This window comes from Melanerpes formicivorus, unplaced genomic scaffold (genome assembly GCF_026170545.1).
Source record: "Melanerpes formicivorus ecotype bairdi unplaced genomic scaffold, bMelFor1.0.p_v2 SCAF_8, whole genome shotgun sequence".
Lineage (NCBI taxonomy): Eukaryota > Metazoa > Chordata > Aves > Piciformes > Picidae > Melanerpes > Melanerpes formicivorus.
The window spans coordinates 20,029,103-20,042,150 of record NW_027142360.1 but is presented as its reverse complement, the minus strand read 5'-3'; the positions used below and the strand labels follow the sequence as shown (position 1 = coordinate 20,042,150).

General features: G+C 57.1%; 1 protein-coding gene across 1 annotated transcript; it reads left to right on the top strand.

Moving 5' to 3' along the window:
* The first annotated feature begins 1,116 nt into the window (after positions 1–1,116).
* Positions 1,117–11,591, top strand: NPTXR (neuronal pentraxin receptor). Its single transcript, XM_068142469.1, has 5 exons — positions 1,117–1,833; positions 8,428–8,650; positions 8,762–9,006; positions 9,330–9,509; positions 9,898–11,591. Exons 1-5 carry the CDS (start codon positions 1,261–1,263, stop codon positions 10,120–10,122), a joined length of 1,446 nt encoding a protein of 481 aa, XP_067998570.1. The 5' UTR covers positions 1,117–1,260; the 3' UTR covers positions 10,123–11,591.
* The last annotated feature ends 1,457 nt before the right edge of the window (positions 11,592–13,048 follow it).

Sequence of the window (13,048 nt, the reverse complement as noted above, 5' to 3'; positions counted from 1 at the left end):
CCTTCTCACCACAGCCTCCCAGCGCTGCAAGCCATACAAGACCTCTTGCTAGATCCAAGATGAGGATTTTGTAGGACTGAGAGTGACTGCACTGTGCAGGAGACATCCTGCTTGTGCAAAGCCAAATTTGGGGAGCCTTTGTAGCTATCCACTTACACATGCCTGGGGGGTAGAAGATGTAATCTTTACTGGTGTTTCATAGCCATAGCTGGGGCTGCTTTAAACACATGCTGCTGCTTGCTTGCTGGCTCAGAAGGATTTCCTATCATCGATGAAAATTGGTTTTGTTTGCTTTCCCTCCACTGCTCCTCTTTGCTGAGCTACATAGCTGAAGCCCTGCCATGCCAGGGGAGGGAGAGGGGACAGCATGGCTGATGTCAGACAGGTGAGCATGCTGTCAGAGCAAGGAGAAAGTGGGTGTCTGAAGTGTCTTCTTTTTGAGGGGAAGATTGATTAACTGCATTTATTTTTCAAATGGATGGCACAGGAGTGTGGAGCAGAGGATGAGGCATTGCACCCCTGGTCTCTGCTACAGCTGTGTCTAGGGTGGGAGAGCAGAACAGCCACACTGCTGCCCTCATACAGGAGGCATTTCCAAGAACTGTAAGGTTGCTGGTGTAATTTTAGGAGAAATGCCAGGAGGGAAAAGGCTGACAGCAGCCGGAGACACTCTCCTGGGGGACGCCGTTTTGCAAGGTGTTGAACCAGAAACATTTTACTTCCAGTCTCGCAGGGGAAAAGTCCTCCCTTGGACTACCGCAGAGGAACATCCTTTCGCCGAGGGCTCCGGCCGCTCCGGTCTCAGAGAACCTGAGTTCAGGCTGCCCGCTACCCGCCGATCCCTCCCCGGGTGTTCCCGTGTGCCTCCCGCCTCTGCCCGCTCCTCCCCGTCCCCGGCGCCCCTTCCCCGCTCACCGCCTGGAACCCTCGCACTCGCAGCCTGAGGAGGGATGCTTTGACGGAGTGTCCCTAAGAGGTGCAGGGCCGGGCGGGGCTGCACAGCTGAGCTGGGGCCGGGGCCGGGGCGGGGGCAGAGGCGGTGCGGTGCGGTCGGCACCGCCCGGCAGATATAAGCGCGGCGCGGCGCGCCGGGGCTTTGGTGCCGGTGCTGCTGCCGGTACCGTCCCTGCCCGCCGGTTCGCTCCGGATTGTCCGTTCCTCCCTCCATTCCCTCTCGCTTTATTTTCTTGCCGTCTGCGGGCTCGGGCCCCCCACGCCGCTGCCACCCTGAAGTTTCTGGCTGTGCTGCTGGCGGCGGGCATGCTGGCTTTCCTGGGGGCCATCATCTGCATCATCGCCAGCGTCCACCCGGCCGGCACCGCCGCTCCCGCCGCCGCCCCCGCCGCCGACAATGACTCGGCCGCCGCCGCGCTCCTGCCCGCCGCCGACAAGGGGCTGGGAGCGCTGCACGGCCCCGCCGAGGCTCTGGCCAGCGCCGGGCCCCGCCTGCCCGGGGGGCCGCAGCCGCCGCTATTCAGCCGCTTCGTTTGCACACCGCTGAGCGCCGAGTGCCCGGCCACCGGCAGCGGCCCCGCCGCCAGTCCCGGCCCCGAGGAGCTGCTGGCGCTGCGGAGCGCGGCGGCCCAGCTGCGCCGCACGGCGCTGGAGCAGAAGGAGCGAATCCGTATGGACCAGGAGACCATCCGGGAGCTCACCGGCAAGCTCAGCCGCTGTGAAGGCGGCCTGCGAAGCCCTGCCGCCGCTCCCGCCGCCGCCGGGCTCCGCGCCGCCCCGCGCCCCGGCACCATGGGTCACCCACCCGCCGAGCCGCCCGCTGTGCGAGAGCTGGAGGAGGCTGTCCGCGCCCTCCAGGACCGCATCGAACGGATAGAGGTGCGAGGGGATGCTCCCAAGGGTCTGGGGTGGATGCTCCTGGGAGAAGATGCTCTCGGGGGCCGGGGCGGGGAGTGTGCTCCCTCACATGCCATTCCCCAGGCCCGCAGCCACACACACCTTTAAACCAGCTCATCCCCCATCACAAGGCTTCAGAAAGATTGTCCTTGCCTTGCTCTTCCTCAGTGTCTCAGCCTAGAGGCAAGAGGCTCACCCTTAGCCCCACACTCTTTCCTCTTCGCAGGGCGGTCCCAAGGGGCCACTACTGCCCTTTTCCCCCACCCTGTGTGAATCCAGGTAGGGCACCTCACTTGCCCTGTAACACCAGCCAAAGCCTCCACTGGAGCAGGCTGGCAGCTCAGGGGTGGATCCTGCCCTTTAGCAGAAAGGTAAATCCCACCTGATGCCATTGCAGTTATGAATGGGACTTCTTGCAAAGCTGAGTGCAGTGCCACTCACCACAAGCCCAGCACCCCTTCCCTGCAGGGTTTGGAGGAACTGTTGTAAGAAGGGGACAGCTGGAGCCCCTTACTGTGCCCACTACTGTGGCATCAGGCTGTTTGCACCTGTGTTGCCGACCCTTGGTCCCCAGTCTGTAAGCAGCCACGTAGTGGGTGCCCAGCAGGCTCAGCCCTAGCCCAGCCACAAGTGAGCAGCACCAAGGGCTCTACCATGATGCTTGCTATGGGGCCCATCACGGAGTGGATGTCTGTGTCAGTGCTGGGCTGATATGAGCTCAGATTTCTTGTGGACCTTGGCAGATTTTGCAGGGTATGACTTAGGCAATGGTTTGTACATGCAAGAGTTGCCAGAAGGGATTTGTCTGGTTTCCATGGGGGGTTTGCTCCATATGCTCCATCTTTTCTGAGGGTTGTGCTGTCCCCTGAGGTCTCCAAGGAGCCAGTGTTTTACCTGCAAGGACCTCAACCTTCTTATCTTCCCATTTGGTTCCATGCTGCTCTCTCCATTCCTCCTTGGAGCACAGAGCTGGGAGAGGGGTCAGGCAGCACCCCATGGTGTCCATCTCCCCAGCTTTGCCCTTCTGCTCTCTCTTACAGCCATGTGGGTGCAGCAGCAGCAGGCCATGGGTGGGAAATTCAGAGCTACTGAGGTCAAGGACTGAGAAATGAGGCTGAGAGAGGAAGTTATGGTAATAGAGGGAGATGGGAGAAGGGGTAGAAAGACAAGGAGAGGCAAGCTAACACATGCATACTGAAAGGGAAAGAGCTGGAGACTGGAGGAAGCACCCGTGAGCTGCCAGGGTAATGCACACACATGCACAAAAACAGGCACAGAGGCACACATGGGGAGAGGTTGGACACAATGCCCAGAGCCCAGTGCAGCCAAGGGGAGGGACAGAGCCACCCTGAAAGCCCCCTGCAGTCCCAAATGGATTCCCACAAGCAGGACCACACAACTGGACCAACAAACAACAGCCCCTTCATGCGTACCTGTGTGTGCACGAGGACTGGGCGATGCGCAGGGGGACAGTGCCTGGCACATCAGTTTGAACCCCAGCCAGCATTCAGCCCTTAGTTTCTCTCCAGCCACACTCTTCACCTTCCCTGAGGGACTGTGTCACCCATGGGCTGTCCTGGTCCCTCTTCTGGGGTTTCTGGCAAACACAGGAGGTTTGGGATGGAGGAAGGTGAAGCTCACAGGGGCTGGAGCTGGCTTTGACTTGTGCCTGGGGAGCGTGAATCGATGCTGGGTCAAGGCTCACACACATTGCTGATGAAGAAGACAAGTAGCACTTTCACCAAAAAATGTTCCCTTTTGTGCTGCTGGGCACCTGAGTGTCCCAAGGATACTCTGCAGGGGAGATGCAAGACCTCGTGGCTCAGCGAGCTCTGCCGGCTCAGGAAATAGGGCAGCATGTCACAGGTGGGCTGGACTTTGGATGCCCTGGCTCCAGCCTGATGTAACATTGCCTGGGACAGCCTGGTGACAGCTGCAGCCCAGCTAGCTGCACCCTGGGGCCACACTTCATCCCTGCAGTGATGGATGCCTGTAGCCTCTCTCTCCAACTTGTCCCTCAACATGCAGGTGGACACCTGTGCTTCTCCACCCCACACAGCTCAATCAGCCCAGGGAATCTTCCTGGGATAGCTCATGGCATGGTGAGGGGGCCACCTCCAGCCCCAGGAACTCTCCTAAAGGGTAATGGTGATCATCCCAAAAGGTGACCTGGATGGGGACAGTCCAGGGGTAGCCAAGAGCGTGCCAGAGGCTCTGAGGACCCTGGAGTGAGGGAGGGAGAGGAAGCACTGGTGAAGCCTGAGGCAACTTAGTCTTGGGAGAAGGATGACACAAAATGCTGTGGGGCCCCCTGGGAAGGCAACTCCCTGCGGGCCGTAGGTTTGGTGTCAGAGATTATTGTCAGAGGCTCTGGAACCAGGATTGTGGGGAGGTGGCTGGCAGCCAATCACTCATCTAATCTAGGTGCTCTCAGCCCCAGTTGTAAGGCATAACAAGATTTATCAATGCACCAAAAAAACTCTTAAGTGCTTTGACTCCTCATGTTGGTGGCAGGGCAGCAGGATTCCCCTGAGGAAGAGGCAAGGAGGACCTGTATGGGCTTGCTCTTTGCCCTCCATTTTGGCAGAGATGGCAAGCACCAGCATGGTATTCACATGGGGGCATCTTCTCTCACTTCCTCCTAACCTCCTGTAAGGCACAGTTTGTCCCCTCCTTGTGTGCAGCTGCCTGGCTGGGCTTTTTTCTCCTGGTTTTGAGGGATTCTTCCCATTCTCCATGTGTGTTCATGTCTACACTCTTGGCACATCTTGGTATGTTGAGCCAGCGAGCCCAGATGTTCCTTTGCCATGCTTTTAATTGCTGCTGCAAATGGAAAGGAATCTGCTTTTTGGGGGTGGGGTGTGTGAAAACGCCTTGGCCCCCTGGGATGAGTCAGGGTGCAGATACCCTTCTCATCTCCACCATCCCTTGCACAGGAGCTGTCTGGGAGGAGGGAGCTGACCTCAGCAGAGCTTTGCTTCTCTGTGTGTGGCCATGCTGGCCTGGCTCTGCCATTGTAGCTGCTGACCTGGCTGCTGGCAGGAAACCTGTGGGTAAGGACAAGGGAATGGGAGTGAGCTGCCTGCCTCCATCTCTGGCAGAGCAGGGTCAGAGAGCCCCAGATTGTGACAGATCCAAGCAAGGTTTGTGGGGGACAGGACCATCAGTGAGCTTGTCCCTTGTGAGGAGGAGGAGGGAAAGGCTGATGTATCCTTGCTCAACCCCTACCCTGAGCACTCCATCCTGGAGTGTAATGACCCCCAACCTCCTGTCTGGGGCCAAAAGTCTCTGAGAAGGTGGTAGGGTCTGAAAAACTCTGTGGTAGGTGTGCCATCCCATGGCAGCAAGCATCCTGCAGCAGAAGCCTACACGGAGGAGCTGTGGGCAAGCTGGGAGGCTGTGACCGACGCAGGGTCCAGGGAAGGCAATGGACCTGCTGTGTATGCACACCCAGCTCAGCATCATGATCTCTGGGGTGTGCCCAGACGGCATCCCAGAGTCCTGCCCATCCTGTCTCAGCAGCCAAGGTGGTCACTCGTGTGCCAGCAGCTGAGGGAGAGCAGCAGTGCCTGGCTTTGCCAGTGCATTAGTAAATGAGGCTCTGATCTCCTTACGTAAATCAAAGTGCGTTTGCCGACCGAGGGCTGCAGCCCAGGCCAGCGCGTGCCAACGTGGCTGCCCTGGCCCACCCCCCTTCCCCTCCCCACCCCCTGCCAGCCGCTGACATTTAATGTGATTAATATTACCTGGCATCTTTCAATATTTTTTTGCCGGTTTTGGTGGCCAAAATGCATCAAGCGAGCCTCCCCCGCACCCGCTGCCCACTCCCTGCTGCCTGCGCGGCGGCAGATGGGGAGCCGGGTGCCTGCCGAACGGGCGGGGAGAAGGAGCTTCCCCCTCTCTGCCCTCCCCAAAGGTCACCCCCCAGATAACAGCTGTACATCCTTGCACTAATAATTTTGCAAATAATTTCATTTGGGAGAAAGATGCTCGAGTGGTAGCTCAGAGGGAGGCCAGGGGATGCAGCCCAGCACTGGGAGGATCACCTGGCGCTGAGTGGGGTAGGATGGGGAGGTCCAGTCTCCTGTTCCACTGGGATCTGACTGAGGGGATGGTGGGGTGACCTTCAAACTCTGCCATATGAGGGTACCAGCTGCATCCCTTGCCAGGAGGAACGCTGGGTCAGCAATAGTTCAGCTGACTGCATGGGAGCAGCTGTTGGTGCCCTGGCTGCAAGGGTCAGGGACAGCTGGAGAAAGGGATGGAGGGGAGAAATCTCAGAGAGAGGGAAGGTATTGAGCAAAAGGGGAGGGAGCGTGTGTGTGTGTGGAGGAGCACATCAGGAGATGCTCTGACACCAGAGAAATGGAAAAGCCACAGGGAGAAAAGTTACAGGATGAAGAAAATAGCAGCAGGGAGAAAAGCAGGAGGCAAAGGGAGGGAAAAAAAAGCACTCAGTCACTACTGAATTAATGTAGGGCAGGCTATCGGGGGCTAGTGAGGGTGACAAAAGCTCCCAGCCTTTTCTTTTTTCATCATTAACAGATGGAGCCGTGCATGAAAGCAGGAACGTAGGCTCCAAGCCCGCAGCTCGAGCAATCAAAGCATGCGGCAGACAGGAGCGTGCCAGCCTCCGCCGCAGCCAGCAGCATGAAGGGATGAGAAAAGCTCTCGGAGCCCACGAGATGTGGACAAAGAGTTGAAGGCGACCCCTGCCCCACCTCCACTGCCCCCAGCACACAGCCGGCTCCGCTCCGATACGAGTGCGAGTCTGGGCGGCCCTGGCTGGGAACTGTCCCTGCTGGGAGGATGGAAATTAACTCTTCCACTTACTTTTCCTGCCATCCCTGCCCTGCCTTTCAGCCAGCTGCCCTAGTGGGTCCTCAAGACACCCCACTCCACAATAAAAAGGGCTAAGGCCCTCTCCCTGTCAGCTAATCCCTCCTTGGTTTATGGAGACCAAAGGCAAGATGCTCTTTGCCAGGTGCTTCTCCCTTCCCAGAGTGGTTTTGCTCTCTGCGAGAGCATGCCTGGCACTGGCATTTGGTCAAGGCTGGCGTGTGGTCCAGGCTGGCAGATGTCCCCTGCACAACCTTCTATTGCTTGCTTTTTGTTCTCCACATTGGTTTTCTTTGCAAAACCTGAGTTTGCCCTGGCAGACCCTGCTGGAGACCCCAGGCTGTTGCAGCCACCCTCTCCTTTGCAGCCTGAGTATGTTCCTGCCTAATGCAGAACCATTTGTGCTCATGCCAAGATCATCTTTTCTCTCCCTTTCCCTGCTGATCCAACCCGCCAAGGTTGCACCTTGCCTAGCTAAACCTGGCTTTCCTTCAGCCTCTGACGTTCATGATGCACAGCAAAGATTGGCAGTGGCATTGGCGGGCATCCCCCGCTCCATCTTTGCGTGCATGATCATAAGGTCCTGCTCCTACAGGAAAAGCAGGATACAGGGAACAAGAAAAAGCTGGAAACCATGATCATAGATGAGTGTGGTGACCTCCTGCAGGCCAGCTCCAATGCAGGGGTGAGAGGCCTGTTCAGGTCAGCAGGGATGGTATCACCCCACATCCCACCACAAGCCATGTGAATGTCCAGGGCTGAAGCAGCCTCTTGAGTCTGCTCCACCATTGGTCTGACAGAGGCCAAAGCAGAGGCCACCATGGCCATTCCAGCACCTTCAGGAAGGTCTGACAGTGCAGAGAAGTTAGTCACCATCTTTCTAAGACTGTGGCAGAGAGTCTAACACCCCAAGCATATGGGGAAGGGAGAAGGCTGCTATTTACAGAGAAATCTCAGGAGCATGGCAAAGGCTCACATTCTCCTTTCCAGTCTGGTTTTCTTCCATCAGGTACAGGGTCTCCCAGTGAGGTGGATCTAGGGTCTTCTAAGGGTGCATTACAGGCTGTGAGCATCCTTGCCAGGCACCATGGGAAGAGTTTTGGTCTGGATTTCAACCACAATGGGAGAAAATGTACTTGATGTCCTCAAGTGATGGGTCGTGTCTTGAGGACTGCAGGATCTACCTCTGGCCCCACTTCTCTGTGGCATCCTCATGGCCTGAAAGAGGTTGACTTATGCTTAGAGAGAGCTACCTGCCTGACCTGGCACACGTGCACACACCCCCACAAGCTGGCTGAGCTGGGCTGAGAGGATTACAGCCTCATTAGGTGATGTTAACACACCAGCCACAACAAAGCAAAGCACCCTCACGAGCAGTAGGGAGGGGAGCTCCAAGCTGCTTCTCATGTTGTCCTCTCCTTGTGGGAGGCTGCCACAGGAGCAGAGCCAAGGGATAACCTAAAGTACCTGTGTGACCCTTGCTCTGTTTCTGAAGCAGCAGAAAGTCATTAAGAGCAGTCAAGCTTCATTTCACAGTAACAAGCTCAATGGGGGCTCAGAGAGGAGAGGTACAGAGTCAGCTGGAGGCTCTGCAGAAACCTCTGCTGCAGATGTGGGCTTGTGTCCTCAGCACTCCCCAGGGTGGTGTGGGCTGGGCATGCCCTTATTTAACCTCTTAAGGTGACACCATGCTGACGTTTCTCTCTTCTCCCTCCTTCCCTCCCCTGCCGAGTGCAGCAGGAGCTGCCGGCCCGCACCAACGGCTCGGTGCCAAACACACCAGCTCTTGCCCGGGATGCCCTCCATACTAAGATGGAGCAGCTGGAGGAGCAGCTCCTCTCCAAGATCCTGACCCTGCAGAAGGAGCGCCAGGCTGCCAACACTGACCACAGCCAGCAGCAGCACAACATCGAGAAGGAGCTGAACTCCCTCCAGAACCGAGTGATGGAGCTGGAGCATGGTGAGTCCTGCCTGATGGGAATAAAGGTGATGCAGAGAGGTGCGGGGACAAGCCACCCTTCTCTGTGATGGGTACTCACCCTCCTCTCTCTTCCCCATTCTTGGCACACAGGACCGCCAGGCTATAGCCCTCCTGATGCCTTCAAGGTGACCATCCCGGTGCAGAACAACTACATCTATGCCCGCATGAAGAAGAGCCTGCCGGAGCTCTATGCATTCACTATCTGCATGTGGCTGAAGTCCAAGGCTCTGCTGGGGCTTGGCACCCCTTTCTCCTACTCTGTCCCAAGCCAAGCTAATGAGATCGTGCTGATGGAGTGGGGCAGCAACCCCCTGGAGCTGCTCATCAATGACAAGGTCAGCCCAGACACATGGAGGGAAGCCACTGCCCTCAGCTCCCCTGTTTCACTCCCCCTGGGAAATGAGGCTTCTGAAGGTACTTGTGTGGGGGAGCTGGGAGGAGGAGGCCTGGGGGGAAGGAGGGAGACAGGAGGCTGATGAGGATGGGGAGGATAGCTTGCCAGGGTGGGTTTTAAGAGGGAGAAACAGCCATCCAGATGTCTGTAGAATTTGGGGTGCCACCACCATGAAGGTGCACCACTTGCTCTGTGAGGAGCCTGGGGACACTGGAGTCCTCTGGCAGTCCCACTGAGTGCCAGGCTCTTGCTCTTCGTGACAAGGTTGCCCAGCTGCCTCTGAGCCTGAAGGATAAGGCCTGGCACCACATCTGCGTGGCGTGGACCACCCGGGATGGCAAGTGGTCAGCGTACCAGGATGGGGAGCAGCGGGGTGCTGGTGAGAACCTGGCCTCCTGGCACGCCATCAAGCCCCAGGGCGTCATCATTCTGGGCCAGGAGCAGGTAAGTGCTGGCCCAACACCAAGAGCTGCTGGTTTGCATCAGTGCAGCATGAAGCCAGCTGGGAGGGGCAGCCCCCATCTGGGGCAAGGGCAGGGGTTGGTACAGTCAGGAGCGCTCAGCACAGCACGTTGGCAGTTTGGGCAAGGGGCTTTCCCACCTGGTCATCCTGCAGGCCATGTGTGCACGTTGTCATCTTCTCTTCCCTCTCCTCATCGCTCTGTCCCCTATTTGCTTCCCACCTTGCTTCTTGCCTCTCCTCCATGAGTCCATTCCCTTCCTTGCTTGCTATCGGGCATCTTGCTCTGCTTCTCCCTCTTCTCCTTGCCCTGTTTGCCCACTGGATGTGTGTTCCTTCCCCTGTCCCATCGCCTCTCCTGCTTTTCCCCAGGATACGCTGGGTGGCGGCTTTGATGCCACACAGGCCTTCATGGGGGAGTTGGCACAGTTTGGTGTGTGGGATCACATGCTGGCGCCGGCGGAGATCCTGGGCTTGGCCAACTGCACCTCCCACCTCCAAGGCAATGTGATCCAGTGGGACGACCAGGCGGTGGAGGTCTTCGGAGGTGCCAGCAAGAAGAGCTTCACTGCCTGCGAGGAAGGGAGGAAGGCATGAGCGGTCCCTTGCCCCCTCCCCAGCACCAAGGAGCCTGGTGCCAGCCCCGAAGCACCCTTCTCCCCTCCCAGACTGCCAAGCCTCACCAGGGCAATGCTTGGGCCTCCAATGCTGGTGGTCTGGGAGAGAGTGGGCCCCTGGCAGCCTCCCTCTTGCCCCTGTGCCAGCAGTGTGGTGTGTCCACGCTCCTGGCACATCAGCCTCTGGGTTTTGCCTTGCTCCACTTCTGTTTTGGGAGGATCTCACCATACCCACTGAGGTCTCCGGTATGGTGAGGGTCCTTGCCTTGTCAGCCTCAATGGGCAGTGGGAAGGAGACCTCTGTCTGCCCTAAGCCTTGGTGAGATGCCAGTGTGCAAGCACTCCTGGAGCACATTCCCTTTCCTTATTTATTTCTAGTGCCCTGCTTTCTGGTTTTGTGAACCTGTACTCCAAATGAGCCCAAAGACGTGGCCAGGAGCATCTTCCCCTCTGTCCCCATCCATTCGTCTCCTGCCTCCCTGGATTTTCAAGCCAAGGGAGGATGGTGGAGTGTCAGTGAGGCAGCACTCCCACCCTACACCCCTTCCCCTGCCTCCACTGCCTGAGGGGAAATCAAGCTTTTGAGGCAGAGGGAAGCAGAGTGACATCCCCCCTACCCCTAGCTTCCCCCCAGACTGGAGGGTCAATCAGCAACCAAGGGAACAGGGGAAAGGGATAAAGCATCTCCACCAGCCCTAGACAAGGGGGGAGGAGTGTGGCACTGCCATCAAAGGGAGCAAAAGCAAGATAAAACAGGAGAGGATGGTGGTGGCCAGAGGAGCTCTGCTGTCTTTCCCCTGGCCTTTTAGGTGCTGGACTGGGTTGCTGTCTTTGCCTCCATCTGGGCCCCCTGCTTTGAGTTGCTCCTGGACAGGAATGGGGCCACCAGCAGCCCTTGAACTGGGGGGTGGTATTTTGCCTGTGGGATGCCTGAGACTATGCTGTTTCCATGCTGTGTGGTCACCTACATCTCAACACGTGAGTGTGTGTGTGTGTGTGTGTGTGTGTGTGTGTGTGTGTGCACATCTGTGGTGGGGTGGGAGGGTTATTTCAGGGGTCTCATGGTTGCTCAATGTGGTGTCCAGCTTCCAGTGCTCCCTTCTACCCCACTCCCACTTTGTGCTTTAGGCAGTGGCTGCTCCTACACACCGGGGAGGCAAAGCAGCCAGAGGAGACAGCCCCACCACCCAGCATCAGCCCCCATCAGGCTCTCTGCCAGGTGTGGGGTGGCTCAGCCCACCACGGAGGATGTGGCTGGCGCAGCCCTTGTGCCAAGTGGGAAACACTGTGACCTTTGTGCACCCCCTGCCACCGAGCTGTCCCCTTCCCCCTCGCTCAAGCGCTTTCTTTGCTGCACGTTGGTGACAGGGCCGCCCAGGGTGTGCCCCCGGCAGGACGTTTCTTTTGTAACCTTGGTGGTGAACAATAAACGTGAGCGTTTCTGTTCCAGCCTGCTGCGAGCCCTGAGCTCTCTCTGGGGATGGAGGGGATCAGCTGGCCTCAGCTAAGGTGTCCTTCCCTGGGTGATGTCCCAGGCCTGCAGTTGGGGAGCTGGCTCTAAAGAAATATCACAAGGGTCTGGGTGACCCCGGGGCAGGAGTGGAGTCACAATTTGGGCACCGCTCATTTACTCCATTGTGGAGCAACATGGGGTTGAGGCTGCTGCTGAGATGTTAGGGGAAGCACCTGTGCACAAAAGAGGAAGCTCCATCCCAATAATGGGCAAACAGAAACCAGCAAGAAAATCCTGGCCACCAGGGCAGACCATGATATTGAGGAGCTCACATTTGGTATCAATCTAATCAAGTACCAGTAGTGAGTTCCTGACCTAGGTAGCAATGAGCTGGTTCAGCCCTGGCACAGCTCTTGGAGTTGTCTATTGTAGAGTAACCTGTGGCCAGGTCTGCATGATGCTTCTGCCCTTCAGTGGGTTCTACTCTCCCTAGGAAAGGCACAACCTCACCACTATTTGGAGAACTCAGAGCATAAAGCCAGAGGACTTAGTTTTCCCCAGGGCACTGCCATTGCTGGCATGCTGGTGGGGTCTCCTCACTGAACTGTCACCTCAGCTCCTCCCTCTCCTTCTGGAGGGCATTTAATGCCACAAAACAAAGTCTGTGGCTCTTACATTCAGCACTTCTCCTCAAAGTTGAGTGGGTTTTTTTTGAAAGAGTAAAATAGCTTTGAGTACATACTTCAGCTGCAGCATACACCCAAGGACTTCGCTGAGCGAGAGGCTCATCCCCACATCACTAACTGGAGAGGGTTCAACAAGTGACCTCTGCTCATGTACCCACACAATTAGCAAGGACAGCACTTTTTAGAGGAAGAAATGCTGAAGCCTATTGCTAGGTTAGGAGGAGGTGAACTAGGGGAAGGAACTGGTTCAGAAGACCCTCCTACTGAAACTGCAGGAGCCCTGCAAGAGGGCTTTTGGGGTTGCTGGCCAAGGCAGAAGACATAAGGGAGGATGAACAAGGATGGAAACAGCCTGGCAGCTGGGACAGGCTATTGGCATAAACCCTGTTCCCTCCAGAGCCTAGAAACCTAGCTTATGCCAAAGTTTTTGTAAACCCTCCCCTCAGAAAAGCAAAAAATAAGGGGACACCAGAAGATGCTCAGGCAGGAACTTCAGTGCTGTGCTTCACCTCCCTGCCAGATGATGCTGTCATGGTCTCAACCCCAGACGTGTGCCTGGGACATGTGGATCTGTCACTCCCGGGATAGGAAAAAATGGGGGAGCCCAGAAGCACAGCTTCTGCAGGATGACCTCCTCTCGCCCCAGAGGTTCAAAGCCAGCTGGGCAGACCAGGGGGTATGGAGGAAAAGTTGATATAATTTCCCCAGACAATTTAAACGCTTACGGCAAATGCCTCAGTATGAGGCATTTCAGGAACCAAAGGCAT